The sequence below is a fragment of the Rhamphochromis longiceps genome, linkage group LG6 (assembly GCF_057381845.1).
Source record: "Rhamphochromis longiceps isolate RC_006_pf linkage group LG6, R_longiceps_female_GT1.1, whole genome shotgun sequence".
Classification (NCBI taxonomy): Eukaryota; Metazoa; Chordata; class Actinopteri; order Cichliformes; family Cichlidae; genus Rhamphochromis; species Rhamphochromis longiceps.
The window spans coordinates 6,781,590-6,809,330 of NC_140562.1; the positions used below are offsets into that span (position 1 = coordinate 6,781,590).

The 27,741-nt window shown below is 38.8% G+C and overlaps 1 protein-coding gene across 1 annotated transcript; it reads right to left on the minus strand.

Annotated features, from left to right (window-relative positions):
- Window positions 1–540: 540 nt before the first annotated feature.
- Window positions 541–26,975, minus strand: LOC146667369 (protocadherin Fat 4). Its single transcript, XM_085408448.1, has 30 exons — window positions 26,900–26,975; window positions 20,617–20,688; window positions 19,659–19,822; window positions 19,122–19,169; window positions 18,928–19,017; window positions 18,670–18,756; window positions 18,238–18,345; window positions 18,041–18,154; window positions 17,403–17,496; window positions 17,194–17,312; window positions 16,789–16,962; window positions 16,536–16,664; window positions 16,178–16,333; window positions 15,723–15,903; window positions 15,102–15,235; window positions 14,000–14,947; window positions 13,692–13,817; window positions 12,936–13,187; window positions 11,446–11,544; window positions 11,098–11,270; window positions 7,755–7,906; window positions 6,132–6,439; window positions 3,950–4,060; window positions 3,027–3,218; window positions 2,705–2,802; window positions 2,462–2,623; window positions 1,983–2,171; window positions 1,160–1,237; window positions 1,040–1,076; window positions 541–921 (listed from the first exon to the last, which is right to left on the minus strand). Exons 1-30 carry the CDS (start codon window positions 26,973–26,975, stop codon window positions 841–843), a joined length of 4,752 nt encoding a protein of 1,583 aa, XP_085264574.1. The 3' UTR covers window positions 541–840.
- Window positions 26,976–27,741: the final 766 nt, after the last annotated feature.

Sequence of the window (27,741 nt, forward strand, 5' to 3'; positions counted from 1 at the left end):
AGTGTGTGCCTTACTTGGATAAAACAAAATTCTCCATGAGCCTGTGCATATTTTCATTGCTGCTTTACTTCTGAACTCTGTTTACATAATGCATAGTGTTATTTAAAACAAATTCTACTATAATTTGATTCATTTTCCTATTCAAGAATTAGAACAGACAGAGTCGGCCCTCCCTGAGTCTCTTCATAGGCTTTTCTGTATGTCAGTGTCTCTTTATCTATTTGTATGTGCTCTGTCTGGTGTGAGTGTTTAAAAGGGAGCACTAAAACCTTTGCATATCTAGAATATTCTCGTTCAGAAAGGCTAAACTTTTATTGGCCAAAGTTTTGCATTTGTGTTATGAATAACTTTCAGAAAATAATAATCATTCTTGTAGTTTATTTCTGTACATCTTGTGCATACACCGAGTGCCTCTCAACTTTTATTCACTCTCATTTTCATTCATGTTCATTCATTAAAAAATAAAATATCAAGACAAGTGGAAAAATTAAATGCATGTTCAGTTATTGTGTTTATGGCATAGGTGTCAAACTCTGGCCCGCAGCCTAATTACATTTGGCCCGCGAAGCCATACCAAATTACTATCAGAGCTGGCCTACTGGTATTATACAGCTAATATATATATTGTTTAGTATTAAGCTTTGCTTGTTCCATATTCAGTTTTCCAGCAAAACTTATTTGAGTCCATAAGAAAAGATTCATTCTTATATCTGGAGGAAGATTTTTTTTTCAATAAATATTGACTTTGTTCCAGTTTTGAATTTTGGCCCACTGTGTATTTGAGTTTGACACCCCTGGTTTATGGTGTTGATTCTTATGTCATGTAGAAACACTTTCAGCTCAGAAATGGTGGCTGCTGGTCATAGACTCAGACGACGGACTTGAAGGTCTGGAATCTGATGTGTCCCCTTTCCCTGGAACCTGTCAGGATAAACACATCAATCAATAAACTCATGTGAGCTTTTCTGTAACACAAATCACCGATCAGCAGCAGCTGAAGCAAACTGTGGTTTTTGGATTACATTTGGGTAAAATGTACCTGTTCAGAGGTGTGTGAAGGTTTTCGAGAACTATTTCTGAAATATAACAGGAAGTCAACATTTAAAAAATGCTTGACATACACAACTGTGATATAAAATTAATTTCTTAGACATCTTACATGGAACTCTCAGACTGTTCGTTCTTGGTAAGATGTTCTTTGTCTGAACTCTTCTGATGTTTCCCCTTCCTATGGAACCTGTCAGGATAAACACATAAATCAATCCCACTGTGAAGTTGCAGTAGAGGGCTTAATACATTCCAGTGATCCCAGAAGCTATGCTTTTGGGTGCAATTTCCCCCTGGGTAGGGGGGATCTTCAATATGATCTTTAAGGTGACGCAATATAGACTCAAAATTATTTGTACTATTTGCAGTTTGAACAGCTGTCGCAAAACAGTTATCAAACTCTACAAAGTACTGAAATAGTTCAGCTGATGCCAGGCAGAGAATTAAAAAAACCTCAACATAAGGTTAATTTATTCTATATATTCATACTTTTTTTTTTTTAAATCACTGTGTGTCTTTTCTCCACTCCAAACCAGTTGAGGTCTGGCCTGGTATTGCTTGCATGTTAAAAGGGCGTTTTTCTTTCGCACTGTTGACAAGTGCTTGCTCATAGGAGGTCGTGTGAATGTTGGGGTTTCTTTCTAACGTTGTAGGGTTATTACCTTACAATATAAAGCACATTAGGGCGATTGTTGTTGTGACTTGGCAATATATGAATAAAACTGATTTGAATTGAATGATATACAAATTGTTTTGGTAAACTTTACCATTTTTAAAAACAACAGTATAGAAATAATGAGTTAAATTACAAATTTGAAGCGGCAGTATTTTCTTTTTTGTCCACTTGGACAATTATTGTCTGCTTTTGAGCCGAGAAAACAATTTAACCAATTTGAAGAAAATGTGTAGCAACAGTTGAAACACTGCAATCTCACCTGATGAGAAACGCAACAGCAAGAATCAATCCCAGGGTGCTCAGCCCAAACAGGACGCCCAGAGCAATGACCAGCGCCTGATTGGAGGTGGACCCTTGAGGGTCCACCATCTCAACATCAAAATGAAGCTCCTCCCCAAATAACTGAGACAGCTCTGCATTCACAGCATTTGATTGGCTCTGCAGTTTCCTGGTGGATCAGACAGCAAGAGGTCAAAAGAAATCTGTCACATGACCTTTTTACACAGTTCACCAAGGTGATCTTTCCCTGATTATATCTAAATATAGAAGTTAATTTTTATGAGACCAGGTTTAGATTTCAAACTGGTCAAAATGGGAGGTGCCTCTGGAAAATTACTCAAAATCAACATTACTCAGACTAATGAATTTCAGGCAAGTTTGCTAAAAACCAAAGCAAAACAATACTGAGTGTCTAACAGATGGGCCTGATGTAGAACACATTAGAAGTCAGTCTCTTACTTTATGACTGCTTCAGAGGAAACAACCTCCCCTCCATCTACAGCAAAGAAACGGACCAAAGTCCTCACAGAAACTCTCAGGTTTCGGGTGCCAGTGGATCCATCGTTAGCGCTGAACACCTGAACGATGTTCACAGTCCAGCCCAGAACTTTGCCCAAAGACCTGGGAGACACAAAAATCTATTAGAAGTAACAGAAGTGGATTATAGAAAGCAATCTTTAACACCAGCTAAACCTGTCTTACGTCGATAAATCTTCAACTTTCTTCTCCACAATGTTAGCAGGCTGATTAAGTGAGATGGTCACAACGTTGGAGCTGCTTGCACTTGCCTGAACCATCACCTGGGGGCAGAAGAGAGATTAATTTAACTTGGAATTTAACTTCTTATTAACCTGTTTTATTGAACAAAATAAACAAGAAGATGAATTAAAAGGAAATACTTTGTATTTATGCATATGAAAATCAGCTATCAGTTCTTTTTTGTGTAATTATTATTAATAAAGACTTTTGCCTTTATTCGTTGGAGCAGAGTGGACAGGAAAGCGGGGGGGTCTTAAACACTCACCTCCACTACAGCGGTAGCATGAAGATCGTGGGGATCAGTGGCCTTCACCTCCATTTTAGCTGTCTGTCCAGCCAGTTCTGTTGCTGAGATCACATAGACCAGACCTGAGGATGGGTTAATGTCAAAATAAGGACTTTCTGCTGTCAAACTGTAGACCAGCTGCCCCACATCTCCAACATCAGGATCTGAAGCCTGGAGGTAGAGAGCAAAAAAAGCACTTAAAACCTTTATGAACTAATGTAGTCGATTGTAGTTGATACTAATTTGTGAGCTACTGGATTAAACCAAAAGTCTAAAACTAAGTTATCCAAACTAGCTGCACATCAGTGAGTGACAGCAGTATAATGCTGCTTAATCATTTATGCTTCAGTTTTAACAATGTAATTTATTTAAATTTGTAATAATTGTCATTCTTTTGCAAATTGTTCTTTTTATATTCTAAGCACAGTTAGCCAATAATATTGCTGTATTTTCATTTAATACACAATAAAAGCTTAATACTCGTTCCACTTAGGAGAAACAGCTTTTAGTTTTACATTTTTAAGCATAAATCTTCATCTTTGACGTATCTTTTTAACTTCACTAGATGTTTCTTGTCGCTGTGTTTACTGGCAGTGCACACGTCACACTGACTGATTTAGTGTTTTCATTGGTGATTACTCAGCCAGGACACTTGACATACTGGAAGATGTAGGAAGTGTTGCTGTGAATGCTTTTCTCTGATTCCTGGTGATGTGGTGTGTTTCATTGCTGCTCACAGACACATTAACCATGAACAGATTACTGAGTGGATTTCAGTTCAAAGTACATTGCATGATAGCAGATGCCTTTTATGTAAACATAAAATCAAAGGAGGCAAACATTCGCAGAACCATTATATTATTTCCAGACAGATGGAAACTGAAAAAGTTGGGTGTGTTTACCTTCACTTGGATGACGGGAGTTTTATAGGGGGCGATGCTGAATACAGAGGCACTATAAACCTCTGGGGGAAACTGTGGTGACTCGTTCACATCCTTCACCTGAACTCTAACCTGAGACAGAAAGAAACATTGAAGAGAATTTCTGTGCAATGCTTAAAGCATTTCAATGTCACATTCCTCTAGTTTGTAAAATGATTAGACGGCAATGAGAGTCTTTGGCTATCTTAATGCTTAGGTAACCTTGCCTAGAGCTTAAAAACAAGGCGATAAGTAAAGCATGATTTGAATGACTGTAGGTATTTGACCTTACAATTGCATTATGGACTACTTTAATATCTGTGTACATAATGCCATACCCACCGGGACTGTACTTTGTTTCTCTAACAATAAACTGTGGATCACTCATAATATCAAGGCTGCCCTTAAGCAGAAAAGGAGAATCAAGTCCACGCTCAAGTGAGGAATCAAGGAAGAAATGAAGGTTGTAAAGAGATCGCTGAGGAGAGGGGGAGGGGAAAACACCTTCAATCTCGGGCTTTAAGAAACAGAATTTTCTGTTGCTTGTTTGGATTACGGTGAGTAAACTCAGATAAGGCAGATTCATCATCTGCCGGGTCTGCTCCCAGTGCAGCAACTACTGCCACAACCATCATCATCTTGGCATTCTAGTGACTGCCCATCCCACCTTAACTCCTTTCACACTTATCCACTACATTGCCTGTGTGCTGCCCCTGACCTCCAGTACATAGCTGAGTATATCAGCATAACTGAGTATATCTTTTCCTATTGCTTTGAACACTATCATACCCACAATCATGGCAGGAGTACAAAGATGTGGACCATCACCTCACCACATGAATTCTGGACTACCTTACCAACAGGCCTCAGTACATATAGATCGAGAATTGTGTTGGTGATGGGCTCCCCGGCAGTATAGATGACCAACAAGCAGAAGTCCTGGATCCGTTTCTTTTCACTATATGCACCGGATACTTCTACAACTCGGCTAACTGCTTTTGAGTCTCTGATGACTCAGTTGTTGGCCATGTCCCCCATGGGTATAACAAGGACTTTTGCAGGCGCCAAACATCCTCCACTTTCAGAAGAAACCATCCATGGAACGGATATTGAGATCATGGACTCATAAGTACATGGTTATTAACGACTAACACAAATGCCATCTACAGAAACAGCTGGTATCTCCTACTGAGACTTGGGTGTTTTGGAGTGCAGGTATAGCTCCTATGACTCTGTGGTGGCATCAGCCATCTCTTATGGTGTAGTCTGCTGGGGCAGCAGTAGCTCTGCTGGGGACAGAAAGAAACTAAACAGTTTGATCAAGAAGGCCAGCTCTATGCTGGGATAACCTCTTGATTCAATGGAAACAGTGAGCAACAGGAGAACAGTAGCTAAGCTACCATCCTTGTTAGAGAACACCTCCCACCTCATGCAGCACTAAGAAGCTCCTTCAGTGACAGGTTGCCGTACCCAGGAGAGATTTTGGATGCCTTTTTTTTCCAGAGTCTACTATGTCTAACAGAAATGAACATGAGGATACACACATGGTCTGTACATATCTCAATGTGCAACACTGTCCACTGCACTATGAAGCATTTAGTTTTTGCTAGACTTCTCTCTCTCTCTCCCATCAACTGTATTTTGTATCATATCTGTGTATATACATATGCACAGATATACAGAACCAAACAAAAAACAAAACTCTGCAATACAGTACTACAGTATTGTTTTGGTATAGTATTATTGTAGTTAGGTTATGCTGTATGTATTTATCCCTGCTGTGTTCACTCTGCTACTGTAATAATAAATTTCCTGACTTTGAGACTAATCTCATGTTAATAACACTACAAGTAAACTCAAAGGATTACTTTACAATTAATTAATTAAAATTTAAAATACAAGGACACGTATTTGGTCATGCTTGGATTGCCAAGGAGCTCTAGTAACACTTCATGAAAACTTTATGCTAGTCTGTTGTAGACACACCAGATCACATTTGCTGTGCCATCTTGACATACCTTCTATCTAATTCTGTTCCCTTCCTCTGTTCCTCTGCAATCAGTGAATTTTATGAAGCGCCTTGAGGCGACTTATGTTGTGATTTGGCGCTATATAAATAAAATTGAATTGAATTGAAATAGCTCATTTTTGTTAAAGTCAATACCGTCGTCATTGCTGATGTAGGTGGATTCCGTGTGTCCACAACCTCCACTTCCAAGAAGTACCATTCCTGCTGTTCTTTGTCGAGCTGTGCTTTGGTGAAGATAGCTCCACTGAGGTTTATGGAGAACAGGTCTTTGTGTGTATTCAGCGAATACGTGACATTGTAAAGGTTGCTTCCTGAGGAGGCAGTGACCTTGCCTACCAAAACCCCTGCTTCCTGGTTCTCAGGCAGGCTGAAGTTATAGGAGGAGCTCAGGAAGGCCACAGTCTCAGTCAGACTGGAAATGTGTAGATTCACCACAACACGAGCTGCAGGGAAATTATAGCACAGAATGCTCATGGGTTAAACTCCCACACAGGTGAAGCTAATTTTTTAAATGCATCGAACAGGATCTTCACATGAACAATTAATTTGTTAATTTTTAGAAACTTAACGGTCCATACAAAATTTAGGATTTCTTAGTACATACTGAAATTTCTGTCGATTTTTTTGTGTAATTCGTAGCTGAGTCGAATAATTTTCCATGCTATAGAAATAAAACTGAACTGAACTGAATTGGTTAACATTGTGAAAAGATGCTTTTAAAGTCAAATCATGTTAACTTCCAATAAATCATTATTTATTAATTTATTCCTAATCCTGATCAAGCAGTGACTGGAACTGAAGACTAATAAAATATAGCATTATGTCTAAACATACGTTTTTCAAATGTGTCCAGTGTTTGAGTTATTCATAAACATTTTTACACATTTCTACATACTGCAGATGACACCTATGAGAAGATATTAACCAAGGAACCAGTTTACCCTGCCAGGGATAAGCTTATTGTGTCCCCACCCCCAGAGTGGAGGCACAATTAGCTGAGAAGGGAGCTCAAGGAAGAGCGTCTGTTTGCCCCCTTTGCTCATGGAGCCTGGCTGGGTGCAGCCTTAGAGGAGTCATGGGCCTGCCCTTCTGTAATTCCACCAATAGCACGAGGCACCATAGGGGTCAGGTGCTATGTGTGTTAGGCAGCAGTCAAGGGTGGTCCAATCCACCCTTGACAGACTACTGGGTCACCTACTTAATGGTTTTAATGGAATCTCCTACCATTACTATGCAGATAACACAGAGTTACACTTTTCTGTCAAGCCCAACAACCTCAACAGCCTTTGATACCACTGCCTTTGTAAATACAGATGTTGCTCTATAGACAATCCTACACTCAGGAATCCTGCTCATGTTGGTCACTTTATTTCACTCATACTGTAAACTTTAAAGCTGCTACATTGGTCACTTTAAACCACTTCAAGGTCACTTTAAATGTCAATTGTAAATTGTAACGTTAGACTGTTATCTCTTCATGTCAACTTCCTTTTTTTCACAGTCTGTTTTTGAAGATGAATTTTCCGCAAAAACACAACTCTAGATTGTTTATGCCTCACATTTTCCCCATGCAGGGCTGTAACATTTCAGTTTTACTTCTTTCCTTTCCTATCAATCTGTTCCCAATACAAAGCAGGAATGCATTTATTTCTAAACTTGGGAAGGTTAAAATGCATGCATACTATGATGTTATGGTTTACAGTTAAATCAAAAAATAAAGCTCAAATAACCAATGATGCCAAGAGCCGTTAGACTGACCCGTGGTGCTCAAAGGGGGCTGGCCGTGGTCTGTGGCCACAGCTGTCAGCACCAGTGCGGTATCTTCTGTTAAATCAGCAAATTTAGAGGTCAAAGTCACATTCCCAGTCTGGGTGTTTAGGTCCAAGTATGGAGAACCTTCTCCAGAGAAACTAAAACAGCAAAAATGAAAAAAATACATTTAAGGAACCTTAATAAATACTCCTGCTACAACAACATACAACAACACTAAACTATCTTGGAATATGTTTAATCCATGCATTTTAATAGATAAAAAAATTAAATACAAACAAACAAACAAAAAAATATTCACGTACACAATGACTCTTCCGCCTATACAATACTATAGAAAAAAAATACATGCTTCCCTCAGCTGAAAACAAGAACATGCTGGATCTACTTAATTCAACTGTGGACTTTGGTTGCACACATATGTTTTGCTGTGGCTATGGATGCTGTGCCCTGCCCACCGGGAGCAGCATGACAGTTAGGGCAGGAGTGCTGGACGTGTGGGTGGCCAGGAAACATTTGCCAAGAATGTCCACTCGTGGAAGCTGCGCAGATGATGTGCACCACCAGCCTTCTGACACCCTCACCCAGCCCAGGAGAAACATACAGAAGTATGTATGCCTGTGCTGTGCTCAGTTGTTACCTCGAAGTCATCAGACACCAACTCTGGGGAAGAAGAAATGGTGGGGCCTTCACGTGAGAGCCCACTGGCTCCGGTGATTTGCTCCACAAAAGATTTCCCACAAGAGCAGTGATGACAGTCTGAGCTCAGCCTTTCAGCAAGTGATCAAAGTTGATGTAGCACTGAAATTTCTGTATTTTGTAATGAGTGACAGTTTATATTGAGTGAGTCATGAGTAGGGATGGGTATCATTTAGGTTTTATCCGATACCGGTGCCAAATCGGTACTTTTGAAACGGTGCCGGTGCTCAAACGGTGCTCAAACCGGTGCTTAAAGAATGGAGAACACAAAATTGGTCCAAAAACCTCTCATGTTCAGCTGGTTTTATGTAAAAAGATAACAATGTTAGCCTTTTCTGCAGCTATGGGGCATATATGGTATCACTCTTAGCTGGAAGCAGTGCTTAAACAATGGAAAAAATACAAACTTTGTCCAAAAACCTCTCATGTTTAGCTGTTTCCCTCTTTTTCTTTGGTCATTTTAGCCTTTTTGGCCAGGGTGAAGGGAGTATCTGCCATCAAACAAGAAGACAGCCGCATGTAGCTACGATGATGTTTGCTAGTTCACCTTACATGCATTAATGTAATAACGTGGTTAGCCTACTCAGCGTAAATTACACGCGAACAACAGAGAAGAACGGCTGCTGCTGCCATCAAATACGGTGCATTTCTCGGCTTTTAAAAAAAACGCTATGCGTCACCAGGTGTTTCATCGGATTCTTGGTGTTACTTCCTTTGACAGTATCACAGTATCAGCTTAAAGCACTTGTTGCTGCTGAGTTTGCATATTTTGCTGTGAAGTACAGCCAGACTTTTGACCGCTTCGCCTTGGGCATTTCTAATCTGTAGCTCTGCTCTAACAGAACGTACGTACCTGGCCCCGCCTACTATCCTCGGAAACGTAAAATGATTGGCTAGAAGTGTATCACAGCTCAGGAAAAAAAAAGCACCGAAATAAAGCACCGAAATGTGCGCTGCTTTTCGGTCTGGTTACTACCGTTTATGTCAGACCGATGGCACCGGACACCGGTACCCATCCCTAGTCATGAGACTCATACACAGGAAGAGCACGCCTAGTTGTTGGTGCCTAAAAGCAGGCGGGAATTTATTTTCCAGGCTATTTTCCATTTACTCCAGAGTTATGATAAAAATCTGGAGTAAATCATTGCCCAATTTTAGTAGCTGGACATCTGAGGGGATGTGCGCCAGTGTTGCGCAGGTTGTCACGGGAGAATTTGTTCCAGGCCCAGGAATGTCAGCAGTGACTTTACAACATTTACAACTCAGACAGTTTTCACTGGGAGATAAATTGCTCTTAGCCCTGCGTCAGATTTGTGACCAAATCAAGCAAGCCACACAAATCATATCACCTGAGCCTCCTGAAAGCATAAAGACAGGCTGAATCCATCTCTGGCGAACCGATTTAAGGAAAGAAAGAAGTTGGGGCCAGAAGTGCCAAATTTAGCTTCCATCCTCACTCCATTGTGACAACCATCTCACACAGGCTCAGAGAGCAGATGTTGCTGCATTGCAACAACGTTTTGGAGATGTGTTTCTCACCTGCCCGGTCTTTCCACTCACATAGAGCACCATTTTGAAACATGCCCTGGCGTGACGATGCAGTCACTGCATTGCAGTGACTGCAATGTGAATGTTGGAAAGCAGAAACTGCGAGAAATTGCGTCAAAACCCTGTTCAATAAAACGCAACAGCATTCACTTTGGTGGTACCAGGTCTTTACTACACAGACAATTAAACCTATACTTAGAGCTGGATCAGGTAACCCTGAACTCTGCCATTGCAGAGTTGCTAGAATGTTGGGAGACTTTTCTATGATGCACTGAGCATTCCTCCTCTCCTCTTTTCACTCACGATGCATTTACATGGGCGATCGTGGCTCAAGAGTTGGGAGTTCGCCTTGTAATCGGAAGGTTGCCGGTTCGAGCCCCGGCTTGGACAGTCTCGGTCGTTGTGTCCTTGGGCAAGACACTTCACCCGTTGCCTACTGGTGGTCAGAGGGCCCGGTGGCGCCAGTGTTCGGCAGCCTCGCCTCTGTCAGTGCGCCCCAGGGTGGCTGTGGCTACAATGTAGCTTGCCATCATCAGTGTGTGATTGTGTGTGTGAATGGGTGGATGACTGGATATGTAAAGCGCTTTGGGGTCCTTAGGGACTAGTAAAGCGCTATATAAATACAGGCCATTTACCATTCTACCTCATGTCATTAACTTTTAACTCCTCTCTCCCATAGTATGATTTTTTGTCCTTGTCTTCCTATGTAGCAGATGGTTGCACCTCCTTGAATGTGTTCTTTACACCATAACCAGGTGCTTGCTTATCAGGGATTGCCTGATTGTTTGAGTGTTTTTTCTCTAATATTGTAGAGTCGTTTTTGTTGAGAAGTAGAATGATATAAGGAAACCAGAATCAAACAGAAAAGTCAGAATCATAAAGATAGGAGTTCGTTTAAAAACAGCCCAAAAAAGAATAACACTCGTAGTATTTATAGTTTGTAATGTATTATCGTGTTACAAAAAAACATAATTGCAGAGTCCCTGAAATTTCCCAAAGCCTTCCAACTTTCAATTTGTTACATAAAGAAGGTGAAATGACTTTGCAGTCACATTCCAAAAGCGTCCTGTCCATCTGAACTGACCTGTAGGTGACGAGAGAATTGTTCCCGGTGTCTCTGTCAGTAGCAGACAGCGTGAGCAAAAGCTTTCCTTCCTCTGCGTCTTTCAGCAGGATGGTGCTGACGTAGTCGCTGGAACTGAAAACGGGGTTGTTGTCGTTCAGGTCAGCTAGGCTCACTCTGATCGAGGTGAAGTTCTGGTGTTCAAAGTCCAAAGTTCAATTACAATAGTAATTGTCAAGTACAACTTAAGAGTGCCTTTCTGATGTGAAAATACTCAACTGGACCAAAAGTAGACCTAATTTTGTAAAATACAAGAACTTTTTTGGAATGTTGGCTGTTTCAGGGTCTGTAAGCATTTTCTGTAGTTACCTCTCTTGGAGGGTTGCCTTTGTCTAAAGCCGTCACAGTCAGGTCATATGTTTCCCTGCTCTCCCGATCCAAAGGACCAATAGCCAGCAATGTCCCATCCTGTAACACAACACATGAAACTGCAACACACATCCAACATAATTATACTATACCTACAACATAACTACAACCAGCCCAAGAGCACTCACATAATAGTGAAACAATCATTTTGCCCCTCTTTAGGACAGATTTTTCCATCCAATCCTAAAATATGCAGCACTGCGAACAATGTCTATACTGTAACTTTTGTTGCTGCTTCCCAATACAGTGCATTGTAGAGCCCACAACTACTGTAATTGATTAATTAATTAAGGCCCTATTATACATTTCTATTGTGAGTATGACTTTCCTTATTTTCTGTCATATACACTAAAATAAAACCAAATAAAAATAAAATAAAGGAAAACTTTTTCAATCAGAGTAGGATATTGATCTGGTCAGTTAAGTAGCAAAGGGGATTGTTAATCATTTTCAGCTGCTTTGGTGTTAACAGAATTATCATCAGGTGCTTTAGAGGAGCAACAAGGAGAGAAGCCCCCAAAACATGAATGAATGGTTTTACAGGTGGGGGACACTGACCTTTTGTCCCTCAACATATTTTCTGACTGTTTTTTCACTGGGTTTACATTCAGCTTGTATCAGTAGCATGGCAGTGTGAGGTGATTCTTGGACTCTACGGAGGTTGCACAGGTATTACCACTCCTCCAGGATGGCACATCAACATGTGTCATTGACAGAAGGTTTGCTGTGTCTCATAAAGTCTCAGTAATATGGTGGAGATTCCAGGTCACAGGCACTTACTCTACATAAGTGGAAAGGGCCATAGAAGGTCTTAATCCATCAGCTGGACTAGTATCTGCTCCTTTGTGCAAAGAGGAACAGGATGAGCACTGTCAGTCCTACAAAATTACCTCCTTCAGGCCAGTGCTATGAATGTCTCTGAGCAAACAATCAGAAACAGACTTCATTAGGGTGGACTGAGGGCCCAACATTATCTAATGGGCCCTGTACTCACTGTCTGGCACTGTCTGTGGAGCCTGATCAGAATTTGCCATAGAATTGGCAGGTCCACCACTTGTACCCTGCTGAAAGCAAATTCACCCTGAGCCTAACAAGAAAGGGTATGGAGAAGCATGGATAACGCCATGCTAGCCAACGGCATACCTGTCTATGGAGGTGTATCCATGGATATCTGATGTGTTTTAAGCGTTCCTTTATTTGTTTTTCTTTCTTTTTTTAGAAGTTTATGTCCTCTTATACTGCATACTAAATAAGGCTCATTTTGTGCCAAAGGTTCAGACTTCAGATTGCGCTAATACAAATGAACAGAATTAATATGTGTGTGGAAATATATAACATCATGTCAGGTAAAGCAGTCGCTATAATAGACAAAAAGCGGAATTCTGGCATGTTGGAAAATGTTCCCAGCTGTTTTTTCCCTTTTGCCTCACCTCTCTGAATCTAAAGACTGGGTGGGGGGAGATAAGGGAGAGGGTGACCTCTCCATTTAGCCCAAGGTCTGCGTCTGTGGGTGTGATGGTAAAAATTTCTCCTGGGCTTTCCACTGAGTAATCGCCTTCAATGATCATCAGTGGGTCAGGAATGCTTGGGAATTGTGGAGAATTGTCATTGTAATCAAGGATTGTGATATTCAGCTGAGCCGTGGAACTCAGACCATCAGTCACCTGATCCACTGCGACAACCTGAATAGAGACACAGAAAACACAGAAAGTTACTGAAACCTCCCCCACAGGATTCTACTAACTTTAGCTCTTAGACACCAAGTTACTTTTTTTAACCAAAAAACATAAAATTTAGCCTGGGCACATAGTATTTGTTCCCTTTAACTTATTATTATTGTTATTTTTGCTTTTTAACATTGCACAAATTAACTACAGTAAAGTTATATTTTTACACATAAAAAGAAAATGGAAAGAGGACTGAATAATGAAAAAATGAGAAAACTATTGCTGAACTGATTCTGTGCCTCTCGTTCTTCTATTCCCAATGTAATAATTTCAAAAATGGTTCAGTGGCTCACCATTGGGTTATAAGTATTTAAATTTTAAAAACAGAAAATATTTGATGTGTGTATACGTTAATACATGGCAATCTAAGAATGCCATGTATTAATTACGTTTTAAACAATAGTGCAAGACAATATAATATCACAATTTTCAGTATCCATACATATGTTGTATATTTACCTGTAACAAATAGCTGTCTTTTGTCTCTCTGTCCAAGGCTACATCTCTTCTCAGTGAGACGACTCCCTGCTTATTGATCTCAAAAGTGTCATTGTTGTAAAGGAAGTAGCCATTGGAGAAGCCACCCTAAAAAGGAAGGTAGTTATGTTAAATAAGACGTCTTCATAACCAAAGGTAATTATTAAGAACAAATCAGGTGCATATACTGATATATCAGTACAACTGTGGAAAAACACTTTGGTCTTTTTGCACAGTAGACCAAATAAGAACCAAAACTTATCATAGCTGGACCCGGTCATGTAACTCACCTCATCCTTGTCAGTAACTTCCAGCACCAGGATGGATGCACCACCGGGCAGGTTCTCATAGATGAGTATGTGATTGATTTCCTTACTGAACTCAGGTGGGTTATTATTCACGTCCTTTATCTTCACCACCACTGAGCCATTCCCATTTAAAGAGGGTGTTCCCCCATCAGTGGCCTGAACCTTTAGGGTATACATATTTGCCTCACTGTAGTCCAGAGGCTGGGCCAGTCGCAGGATCCCAGTGGATGACTCCAAATCAAAAACAGCAGGGTCTGATGAAGGGCTTTGCTGGAAAATGCTGTACGTAACTATTCCATTTACACTTTCATCAGGATCTAGAGCTGATAAGGTGAGCAAGCTTGCACCCACTGACTCTGTTTCTAAGATTTCAACCTGATACTCAGCCACTGAGAACTTTGGTGCGTTATCGTTGATGTCAGATACTTGTACCGTCAGAGTGGCTGTGGCTGACCTGGCTGGACGACCCTGATCTTCAGCCACCACCAGCAGGCTGTATTCTGCCTTGGTCTCCCTGTCAAGTGCGCCGGCCAAACTGACCATCCCAGACACAGGATCAATAGAAAAGCTCCCTTCTCCTCCTCTCAGTGAATATCTGATCTCCTTGTTGAAGCCACTGTCTTTGTCTGTAGCTGGAACTGCAGTAACATTGAATCCTACCTCTGCATCCTCCAGAACAGATTTGGTGACTGAGCTGGAGGCAAAAACTGGACTGTTGTCATTGATGTCAGTGACTTGGACCTCAACCACGGCGCTGTCACTGGTTGTTCCGTCAGTGATGGTAATTTCTACTGAGTAGTTTTGAGGGCCTTCGTCATGGTCAAGCTTAACCTTGGTGGTGAATTCACCACTGTTGGAGATTTCGAATTTGTCACCTTCTGTTGTAACTAAAAACTCTGGAATAGCTGGAGGTACTGCAAGGAAGTGAACCTGAAAGAAATACAGAATTGACAAAATCCTACTATGACATTTAAAGTTAACTATAGCAACAACAGTGAGTAGCTAAATGTAACTTGGCATTTGACACAGGAACATTTGGATGATAAAAACACTGGTTTGCACACAAATTCACTGGGAAACATACCTTAAGAACTGCAACTCCTGGCTCCTGCTCCTCCTCTATGGTAAAATGGTAAAGTTTTTGTAAAAACTGAGGTTTTGAATCACCAGGAGCAAAAATATTCACTTGTGCTGAGGAGGAGCGAGGTATGACGCCACCTAGAGGACAGATGAAGAAGAATATTATGCTACTTTAATGATGGCAGGCATTAAGAGGTCAGCTGGTCTACTTTAAGATTATGTAACAGTAGTTACTTCCATCTTAAAGTTACTCAGGTGACAGAACTGACTGTAAAATGCCTTGTTGAAAGCAATGAAGTTCTGTGAAAAATATGAATTAGTCATATGAGATTAAAAACCTTGGCACATGCAAGGTAACAATGTTATGATGCTAAAGTGGATTGATTGCTATGACATTACACTTAGGCATAGCAACTAAGAAAGCAGGCGGTGAAGTTGTGCACATATGCTGCAGTTGTGCTGCATACATGCCAAATAATCACAGTGTGTAAGTTATGATTTAGTGAATGTCAGAATAAGTGATTCTGAAATTGAATAACCTATTCTGGCAAGCCATGTCCGCAACCACAACAACCTCAACAATATTAACAACAACAATAATAAGAATAATAATAAAAAAATCTACCATCTTTTGCTGTTACATAGAGAGGGAACTCCAAAATCTGGTTTTCCTGCAGGGGAATGGTTTTAGCTAGTGTAATTTCTCCGGTGTTTTCATCGATTGTGAAGTATCCTTTACTGTTCCCAAAGTCAATAGAGTATTTAATCTGCCCATTTGCATCGACATCTGGATCTTCTGCCCTAACCTTGGAGTCACATAATACAAATCACAGTTTAAATGTCACGGAAATTAAAAAACAAAACACAAGATGATAACAGCAAAAACAAAAAACAATATCTTTGGATGATATGCATAAAATATGATTTAGTAATGCCATGAGAAAGTGATTATCTTTTTTAGTTGTAAAAAATATTTTTCTGAGTTGGTATGATTGAATGCAATGCAAGCAAAAGAGTAAATTGAAGTGATTAAAAAAATACACATGCAGTTATATGTCTTATTGAGAAGAACTCACTAACCTGGACCAACAACAATCCCTCTGTTTGATTTGCAAACACTTTTCCCTCATACACGTCGCTGGTGAATTTAGGAATGTTGTCGTTTTCATCCAGAAGAGTCACAGTAACTTGTGCTGTTGCAACATTGTTGGGTTCATGTTGCTCTCTTGCTTCTACCTTTAAAATTAGTACGAAGAACAAAGTTGAGATGAAAGTTGGGACAAACTTTACTCTTTGAAAAACACAGTTTTTCTCCCACGTTTCAATTATTTTAATCTGTTTAAAACTGAATGGCTCAAAATGAGTTTTCAAGTTTTTTTTAAACATGAATTAAGACCCAGTATATACTGACAGTTGTTTTATCTTAAATCTAAATGACCTGAAATGTGATTGTTTCAGTGGTCTCTCGGTCGAGAGCTGTAGAGTTTTTCACTCTGACTGTCCCATCAGAGCTGATAGAGAAAGGAGCAGACTCTGGGATGATCCTCATGGTTCCCACAAACCCTCCCTAGGAGTGAATATGAAAATGAAGAGAGTGAATGAAAATATACATGCAGTTTTTATATATTATTAACAGCATCAACTGACAGAATATATCTCGAAATCATATGTGTATTGTAACTGTAGACTACCTGGTCGAGATCAGTGACAGGAGCTTTGAACAGAACAGCATCAACAGGCGAGTTTTCCACAAGTGTCACAGAGTAGCTGGGTTCATCAAACCCTGGAGCATTATCATTAACATCCTCTACAGTGACAGACACTACTGTCTCAGTTGTCTTCATACTGTCGTCTGTTTGGGCTGCCTGAAGAGTATTAAAGCAGAGCGATATTTAGATTTAGATAACGAATAGCAGTATTTGTTCATATGGGCCACGTTCTTAACTTTTGTGCAAATTCTATATGTAACACAAGTGAAAATTGTGTGTTTAAAAAAAAGTGTGTTAAATTTTGATGAGCCTTCAGCTAAGACTGAACCATTTTGACACAACAGACCTTTTTACTCTTAATGAATGCATAGATTAAAATGTCAGTACCTTGATGCTGATAGAGATCATGCTGCTGTTCATTTCCTCTCTATCGAAGGCAGCAATCACAGACAAAACTCCACTGGAGGGGTCAATGTTGAAGTTTCTTTGATATTTGTCTGGAGAAACTAAACAAACATAAATAATTTAGAGGTTTTCACAGGTTTAATGTCGTATTAGTAAAACAAAAAACTGAACACATTTTTTTAAGCATTTACCAGCACTGATGGTATAAGTTAAAGTCATGTTGATCCCAATATCTCCATCTTGTGCCTTTATTGTCTCTGGTTGAATGGTATGGAATAATCCAAGCTGAAGTACACAACACACACGAGAGTTACATTCTGTATTTCAAAGCTGCCGCAGTGACGTTTCCAGAGCGTTGCTTGCGTTTTACTCTATAACAGCTAGGATGGGCCCCAAATAACTAACAGATTTTGACATGTTTAATTTAAAAAGTGAAGATATGTAAATGAAATCTGATTTGTGATGTTAGTCTAGATGTTTTGAAAATTTAAGGAAAAAGAAGAAAAAAAGAAGAAGAAAATTCTGGACTTCTGGCTGGTTTTGGCTGAGTTTATCCTCTCAGAAAGCATCAGCATTTCTGAATCTTGTTCATGTTTGTTTTTTTTGTCTTTGTATAGTTTTATTTGCATTTACTACTGCACTGTGTTCATCATGTAAACATGGCTATAAAATCAAATCAAATCTGTTTGTAAAAAAAACCCCCATGTCTTGTAGACATGAAATTCAGAAGGAACATAAAACATATTGGAAAAAACAAAATTTCCAGAATTAATATTTAAAGACTGTGATTAAAACACTACGTGTACAGAATTAAAATTTTGAGACTTACTTGGTTCTCTGAAATAAAGGCCTGGTACAGACTGTGGCTGAAATAGGGATTCAAGTTATCAAAGTCCTCTACATTAATCACCACCGAGGCTGTGTCATTCAATCCTCCGTTATCCTGCAGCGAAGGATAGTAAGACTATAATCATATAGATGTTCTTGATTGAAGTAGTTCAGTTGCTCGAAATAATTTTAACTCACCTTGGCCGTTACAGTAAAGTGGTAGTTTTGGACTGCGTTGTAGTTCAAACGTCTTTTCAACATAAACGCCCCTGAGTCAGTAACTTCAAAGTCTTCTGTGGCTGGTGTCTTATGAAAAAGCAACAAAAGCCCAAAACATCATCACCATGTTGTTATTGTTACTTTTTATAATGACAGATTAAATACAGACACGTTACCGACGACCAGTATGAATTACCTTATGTGAAAGCTTAATTATTTATATAATTTTCACTAACATTTGCATTAAAAATGTTTCTTTTTTACATAGAAAAATGCACAAAAAAAGAAACACAAAAATTAGTGAAGAGCTTTATTCTCAGCTAACACTGAAGTGACAAGTAAATAGACCTGCACGTTACTTAAAAAACACATACTCTCACTAGCTTTTCAAGAAATTTTAAACGTGTTTACAATGGAATATGTCACTCTGTTGTTTTGTGAGGTGGCGTCTGCATCCACAGCTGTCACTCGAATAACCTCAGCATTCAGATTAAGTGTCTGAAAGAAGAAAAAGTTAAATCATATACAGCCAGAGAAAAACACATGTTTTGTAGTTCCATCCTATCCTTCTTAATTTTCCTCTTAAGTACAGGTGTGATTCTCACATTTATAGAAATGTATCATGCAACTGGTCTACATTCCATTTTTTAACAGATTTTAGTGGCTAACCTCAGAGACATCTTTGGAGTACAGTTTCTTTTCAAATATCGGAGCGTTGTCATTGAGATCTATGATTTTCAGTGTCCGAGTGTTATTGTACTGTAAAATAAAAAATGAAATAAAATAATTTGACATATTTCATTTGTAATGTATATTTGTAATGCATAAATATTGAAACTTTGCAACCACAGAATATCACCCACCTTAATATTACCATCACACATGACAGAATAATACAGGGTGGTAGGACTCTGTAAGACAGGAACACAGTGGATTACCTTCAAATGAGTCATTTATGTTTAAACTAAACCGAACAGCATAAAAAAAAAAAAAAGATAATGAAATCTAATAAAAACTGCAGCTGATTATAATAAAATGTTGCATAATTGTAGAATTTCTTAAGTGTTGCCCATTGTGTGTGCAGCAGAATTTCACTTGGATGTTTTGATGTGTAAGACTATATGCTGCTGTGGTTATTTAGTGCACTGATTTACATATATTTTTTTTTTACACATGTTTTTGGCATTTTATTACAAAAGGCTCCCATTAAGTTTTTAAAGGGTTTAGTATATTGGTCTTCAGCTGCAATGGGAAGATACTGTATTGCAATCAATAGGAGTATGCTTGCAGATCTTTAATTTGGCAGTTACTGAAAATGTTTCCTTTTCTTTTGATGTTTAAAATAAGCTGTATTTATAATACATATGGAATTTCTGGGAAATAGGTTTGCCCAAACTTACAGACATCGGAGCATCTGCATCTAGAGGTTTCTTGGTGCGAACAACTGCAAAGCTGTCCCCAGGTGTGAAACTCAGCTCCAGAAACTCAAGGTGGGGAAGAAAGACATAGTCCACTAACTTCACACTGGTTCCTGGCACGATACCATCTATCCTCTCCACATCCCCTGCAGCATCATGGAGAATTATGAAGAATACAAGATAAACACTAAATGTGTAAGTATGGATAGTTTTCCAGACCAGGAGAAAAAAAACATTGTATTTCTTGTTTCTTTCATGCCATAGTCTTCCTGTCACAATCCTGGGTGTGTGACGCAGTGTGTGTGCTTTCCGGTTAATGTTATATTCTTCAGTATACTTCCTGGTTCTGTTTCCTTGCCTCCCCTGAGGGAGTCTGCCATGTCTCTTGTGAATTTAAGTTCTGTCTCCGTGTTTATTCATCTGTTTCGTGTCTCTCACTTCCTCTGTCCCCTATGTTCACTCAGTCTGTGTCTTATAGTGTGTCTCCTGTTTCCTGTTTTACTTGGACAGTCTCGTGTCCTGTGTTATTGTTTTTTGTTTTGCTTCCTACCTCTCTCATCGTGTTAGATCTGTTCCAGCTGTGTTTCCCTCCTGTTTCTCATCCTATCGTTACCTCCCTAGTTCTCTGGTCCAGTCTTAGTTTTGCAGTTTCTTAGGTTTAGTTCTTTGTTTCTAGTTTTTGCGTTTTTGGTTAATAATACTTGTACTTGTACATGTTTTAATATTTTTGATACAGGAATAAAACTGCCTCCCTCATTTCACTCCTTTTTTGGGTCCTCACCCAGCCTGCCACACAGTGCATCCTTGACACTTGTATTACTACCATCACGCATTTATTCATTTCATACCAGACTAAATGATTGTTGGCACAGGAATATACTATGTTTGATTATTGTGTTATTAAAAAATTATAAAGTAAAGATGAAAGAAGACACTTTACCTGAATATCCTTCATTGACTTCACCTATATATTTAGAAGGAGTCACCGCTTCACAATTTATGGTTGAAGAACCTTCAGAAACAAAACCGATGAATTAGCACCGAGTGAACAGATTATCGATATTACATAAAAACACTATTTCTAACAGCTGATATGCAGATGTAACTGGGCATGTCCATTTCACTGAGATTTCTTTTCCATTTTGTTTGTTTTGTTTTGCTTTGTTTACATTCTGATACCAGGCTTTTCTTTTATCTGTGGTTCCTTCTGTGCTAAAATGATTTGCCAATATTGTTATTTAACACTTTCTTCTCTCTGATGGTGTTAACTTCTAATCTCTTACAAGGTACCATGCATTGTTTTAAAAGGCACCACCGGTGCTGCTGCAGTAATATTTCAGATATGGACAATGGTTGTATTTTCTTTGCCTGACACCCTCCTGATTTTCAGTTTGGTTTGGCTCCTTGGATTTACTGCACTTACTCTGTCTTCCTTTTGATATGAACACTTTTGGTTGTAGTGATGGAATTTCCGGCTCTTTTTAGAGAACCGGCTCTTTCGGCTCCCAACCGGCTCTTCAGGTTGTTTTGTTGCTTTAATTAATTTATTATTAACAACAATATAAAATTATGCACAAAAGGAATTACTAATGTAAAAAAAACATGTTTTAATTTATATATGTTTATATATAAATATATGCGGTGGCCCCTAGAGACAAAGAACCTCCCAAACACATTTCTAGCATTAACTGAACTTCAAAACAGAGCTACCTAGATCACTTAAATTACACAATTGAAAGCATATGCGCATTGTTTGTGTATTTATACACAAGCACTCATATATATTCAAATAAAAAAAAAAAATGTTCATTTACCTGTTACTACCACACACCAAATCTGGTCGTTGGTACTTCCTGGCTTGTGTAGCCACTAGGTAACAAAAGCTCAACACTGCCCTTACCATCCTGGAGCACTTCTGTTGTGTTTTGTACGTGTTTTGGAGTTTGTACGTGTTTTGGAGTTTGTAGTGCTTTGTCTGTAGGGGCCACTGTAAATATACTTTTATTTATTCACTCCACATAAAATGTAATAAATAAATCATATAATACAAAAACCAACTATTCACATTTCAACTTTTAACTATTTAAATTTTCAGCTTTTTCCTTTTAAACAAATTTAAAGTGAAACAACACAAAACACTGCAAACCACAACACAATTAAATATAAATTAAAATATGAAAACAAAAAGAAGATGCATGTTCTCTGTCATATGGACCTGCATAAATAATCTTTCTGTATCCTTTATCATCTGCAACTGAAAATAGTTGTGGATGATTACTATACCTTTCTAATGTGACGCTGTTGTCCCTGGCTCTCTTTCTCTCTCTCTCCCTCCCGCTCTGTTCCTGTGCTACTGTGAGTATAACTACCGCCCCTCCCCCCTCCTCCCAGCCCAAAGCACAAGGCTCACGTGTGGAGTGAAGGGATAAAAAGTGCGAGAGGGGGGTGAGAGAAAGAAAAAAAACCCACGGCTCCCAATAAGGAGCCGGCTCTCGTCGTTCAAAGATCCCGCTCTAAGAGCTAGTGATGGGATTTCCGGCTCTTTTTAGAGAGCCGGCTCTTTCGGCTCGGTTCACTAAAAAGTGCCGGCTCTTTCGGCTCCGAACCGGCTCTTCAGGTTGTTTTGTTGCTTTAATTAATTTATTATTCACAATAATATAAAATTATGCACAAAAGAATTACTAACGTAAAAAAAGTGGTTTTATTTATATATGTTTATATATAAATATATGCGGTGGCCCCTAGAGACAAAACACGTACAAACTCCAAGACACATTTCTAGCATGAACTGAACTTCCAAAGCAGAGCTACTAGATCACTTAAATTACACAATTGAAAGCATGTGTGCATTGTTTGTGTATTTATACACAGGCACTCATATATATTCAAATAATTTAAAAAAAAAGTTCATCTACCTGTTACTATCACACACCAAATCCGGTCGTTGGTACTTGCTGGCTTGTGTAGCCACAAGATAACAAAAGCTCAACACTGCGCCCAGCATCCTGGAGCACTTCTGTTGTCTTTTGTACTAGTGATGGGTCGTTCGCGAACGAAATGGCTCTTAGAGCCGACTCTTTGACGTGAACGACGCGAGCCGGCTCCTTATCGCGAGCAGTCACGTGGTTTTTTTTTTTTCTTTCTCTCACCCTCTCTCTCTCTCGCACTTTTTTTCCTCGCTTCACTCTGCACGCGAGCCTTGTGCTTTACGCTGGGCAGAGGGGGGAGGGGCGGTAGTTACACTCAGTAGCACAGGAACAGAGCCAGAGGGAGGGAGAGAGAGAAAGAGAGCCAGGGACAACAACGTCACATTAGAAAGGTATAGTAATCATCCACAACTATTTTCGGTTGCAGATGATAAAGGATTCGGAAAGTGCGGATTCATGCGGGCCCATATGACAGAGAATGTGCATCTTCTTTTTGTTTTCATATTATAATTTATATTTATTGTGTTGTGTTTTGCAGTGTTTTGTGTTGTTTTCACTTTAAATTTGTAAAAGGAAACAGCTGAAAATGCAAATAGTTAAAAGTTGAAATGTGAATAGTTGATTTTTGTATTATATGATTTATTTATTACATTTTATGTGGAGTGAATAAATAAAAGTATATTTACGGTGGCTCCTAGAGACAAAGCACATACAAACTTCAAATCACGTACGAACTCTGAAGCATGTACAAACTCCAAGACACATAAAAATACGTACAAACTCCAAAACACGTAAAAACTCCGAAGCACGTAAAAACTCCGAAGCACGTAAAAACTCAGAAGCACATAAAAACTCAAAACACGTACAAAAGACAACAGAAGTGCTCCAGGATGCTGGGCGCAGTGTTGAGCTTTTGTTATCTTGTGGCTACACAAGCCAGCAAGTACCAACGACCGGATTTGGTGTGTGATAGTAACAGGTAGATGAACTTTTTTTTAAATTATTTGAATATATATGAGTGCCTGTGTATAAATACACAAACAATGCACACATGCTTTCAATTGTGTAATTTAAGTGATCTAGTAGCTCTGCTTTGGAAGTTCAGTTCATGCTAGAAATGTGTCTTGGAGTTTGTACGTGTTTTGTCTCTAGGGGCCACCGCATATATTGATATATAAACATATATAAATAAAACCACTTTTTTACGTTAGTAATTCTTTTGTGCATAATTTTATATTATTGTGAATAATAAATTAATTAAAGCAACAAAACAACCTGAAGAGCCGGTTCGGAGCCGAAAGAGCCGGCACTTTTTAGTGAACCGAGCCGAAAAAGCTCTAAAAAGAGCTGGAAATCCCATCACTATTTTGTACGTGTTTTGAGTTTTTATGTGCTTCTGAGTTTTTACGTGCTTCGGAGTTTTTACGTGTTTTGGAGTTTGTACATGCTTCAGAGTTCGTACGTGATTTGTATGTGCTTTGTCTCTAGGAGCCACCGTAAATATACTTTTATTTATTCACTCCACATAAAATGTAATAAATAAATCATATAATACAAAAATCAACTATTCACATTTCAACTTTTAACTATTTAAATTTTCAGCTGTTTCCTTTTACAAATTTAAAGTGAAAACAACACAAAACACTGCAAAACACAACACAATTAAATATAAATTATAATATGAAAACAAAAAGAAGATGCACATTCTCTGTCATATGGGCCCGCATGAATCCGCACTTTCCGAATCCTTTATCATCTGCAACCGAAAATAGTTGTGGATGATTACTATACCTTTCTAATGTGACGTTGTTGTCCCTGGCTCTCTTTCTCTCTCTCCCTCCCTCTGGCTCTGTTCCTGTGCTACTGAGTGTAACTACCGCCCCTCCCCCCTCTGCCCAGCGTAAAGCACAAGGCTCGCGTGCAGAGTGAAGCGGGAAAAAAAGTGCGAGAGAGAGAGGGTGAAAGAAAAAAAAAAAAACCACGTGACTGCTCGCGATAAGGAGCCGGCTCGCGTCGTTCACGTCAAAGAGCCGGCTCTAAGAGCCATTTCGTTCGCGAACGACCCATCACTACTAAGAGCTGTTTCGTTCACGACTGACACATCACTAGCTGTATGACAAGGTGTTTAATCATTCCTCCATTTCAATCACAAAAGCTTTTGCTATGGCTGTTTAGGATATGTGCCACAAGTTAGCTTGTGGGAGACATGTTTGTGAAAACACCAACTGTAGAACTCCATAATGATTTAGTTTGTCAATTGACTCTTCACATTATATTTCCATTATATTCCCATGTATAGTGACTTTATGTTACCAATTAAAATTCATACACTCATGATGACCAAGTGGAAATTTCTATTTCCATGACATCATGACTATTAGAACAGGGCACATTGCTCCTGATATCAGCAAAGGGCCAAGGTTTAACGTACAAACCCCACCCTTTGTACGTGCTGTATGGGGTTTAATCATCATTATAAAGGTTTTTAGTTCCTTCAGTAAATAAATAAATCTCACATTTAATATTTAACAAATATTATAAAATAACTATATAATTTGATATAATTTGAGGGCATGTAACTGTAATTTTAATAGTATGAACATAATATTTTGCGTGATTTTATTAGCTATGATAAAGTTATTTAACCAAAAAGTAGTTGATTTGGAATAGAGCAGGTGGAAAATTTTGTCAGATTTGATTGATTTCAGTGGGGATAGGCCAGTAGATAGATGAATGTGAGTGCCAATTATCTGTTTGTGATTAGCCCTGGTGACCTGTCCAGGGTGTTTGTACACTGCATCTCACCCTAAGACAGCTGGGATAGGAGCCAACCCCCCCCCCCCCGCGCCACATATCCGGAACAGCAGAACAGAATGGATGGAATAGTGACTGATATTATGTGAAATCCTCCTTGTTCAAAGTTAATCTTTCACTTACCTGGAAAAAAAATATTTACAGTATTTTACCTTAGGGGATTGATCACATGTTCTGACAATAATATATAGGTATTAGTTTTAAATGAAGGATAGGATCATATATCTGATTTATACTTTATTCCACACAGTTAAGTATTGTAGTATTGTAATAGTTAGAGGTAGACTAGCACACCCAGGCACCATTAGACATTAGAGACATTAGACCAGGGGTTTCGAACTCCAGGCCTCAAGGTTTTAGATGTGTGTTGATCCAACACAGCTGATTCAAATGGCTAAATTACCCCCTCAACATGTCTTGAAGTTCTCCAGAGGCCTGGCAATGAACTAATCATTTGATTCAGGTGTGTTGATCCAGGGTGCTATCTAAAACCTGCAGGCCCTCTAGGCCTGGAGTTCGAGACCCCTGTCTCACCCTTGAAGAGGAAGGGGGCCTCCTGGGGGAAGCTGCAGCTTGTAATTAAACCCATTTCAAAGACACTCATCAAGTGCTTGTGTTTTATTAAACAAACTTCCATGACACAAACAAGACACACTGACAGGGAAAAATCTGTGAATAATTTACTCCAACACAAAACTGCAAAATCTGTTAGTAGCCTACTCCGGTCCTAATATCACGTTCATGGTTTTAGACAACAAACATAAAAGAAACAAACAAACAATCCAACAAAAAACAAATACTATTAATAACAAAATATACATATGAAAAATAAAAGCACTTAATTAGAATCGATCCTTACTGCTAAATTAAGCTTAATGTTGTTAGTTATATTGGATCCAAATGCTACTTCAGTTCCCACAAACAAACAAGAACTGAGGCACCAGTGAGAGTTAAAAATAGTCTAGATTTTTTTTTTATCGGCATTAAAATGATCAATGTAGCTTTTCTCTCACACACTACAACACAATCTTGTCTAAACTGGACTTTGAAACACAAATACTGAAATGTGAAATGAGTTTGAAATCAAGCATTATCAGCACAATTTGACATTGCTATAGTCTAAGCAGAAATAAAAAGCTTTATGGTACATTTAGTATGGGGTAGAAAAAGGTGTCACCTATGGATTACTCACTGCATAGCCTGATACCCTGCAGGACTTAATGATAGCTCAAAACGTTTACTATTAATCCAGGTATCCCATTGTCAGAATTTATCATCTATAACTACACAAATACCATGTATTTCTGTTTGATTTTTGTAACTATTGGAAAAACCGATTAATGATTCCATTATCAGTATAATGTAATATATGTATATAGTAAAAATAAGATATTCAGCATAGACTGAAAACAATCATCATCATTTTTCCAGCTGTTTATGGTACAAAATAACATTCTTTCCATCTATTCAGGCTGCACTCACCTATTGGACTTCCAGTGATGACACAAACAAAAATGGATAGAATGAGGACCACACAAATCTCATTCAACGTGTCCATGTCGGCACAGTTGTTCTTCCCCAAACCTGAAAACCGACACTGAATTGAACACATGAACAACAGGTGTTAAGAGGAACCTGCTGTTTACCTCGCCCTCTTTTGTCCCCAGTAATATTATTTTATGGCAGGTTGTAAAGGGTTATAGGTTTTATTGATAGTGGATCAGGCCAAAGTACGAGTTTCATTTCTCCTTATCAACAGTGCAAAGGAATAACATTTTACTTCCTTTGTTGTTATACAGCCAAACTAGATTCAACTTATATGAGAAGGAGTTGAGAGAAATGTTTGGTGTTTGGTGAACTGTGTTGTGATCAAAATCAGTTTAACATGGCATTAATTAACATATAATGACACTAAATAATGCAATAAAAGTAAGTCATATTAAAAGGTCCATTTAAACATTTCTTTTTCAAACTTAACATGGTTGAAACGGAATTGCTTAAAACACAAATATTAGACAAGTGTATTCACTGGGCAGGTGTATTTTATTTTACATACATTAACTAATTATGAGTTTCTGCTTTTGTCACCGTCCTGGATTGTTGACCTGTTGTTTTAATTTCTGTAAAGTTTATGGTTCTTTGAGTTTTGTATTTCAGGTTTGCTTTTTACTTTCATTGTAGGTAATATTTAAGTCCTTGTGTCATGGTCCTGGGTCTACATGACACCTTGGATTTTCAATTGATTTTACCTACCTCTGTTTCTTGTAGTCTGTTTTCAAGTTTTAGTTACTCAGCGTGTATTTTTCTGTTTTGTTACTTCCTGT

Coding starts and splice junctions, on each gene's coding strand:
- LOC146667369 (XM_085408448.1), bottom strand. CDS start 26,975: ATGGACACGTTGAATGAGATTTGTGTGGTCCTCATTCTATCCATTTTT. Junction 17,313..17,402: donor AACTTATACCATCAGTGCTG/GTAAATGCTTAA, acceptor ATGTTTGTTTAG/TTTCTCCAGACAAATATCAA. Junction 6,440..7,754: donor GCCCCCTTTGAGCACCACGG/GTCAGTCTAACG, acceptor ATTTCCCTGCAG/CTCGTGTTGTGGTGAATCTA.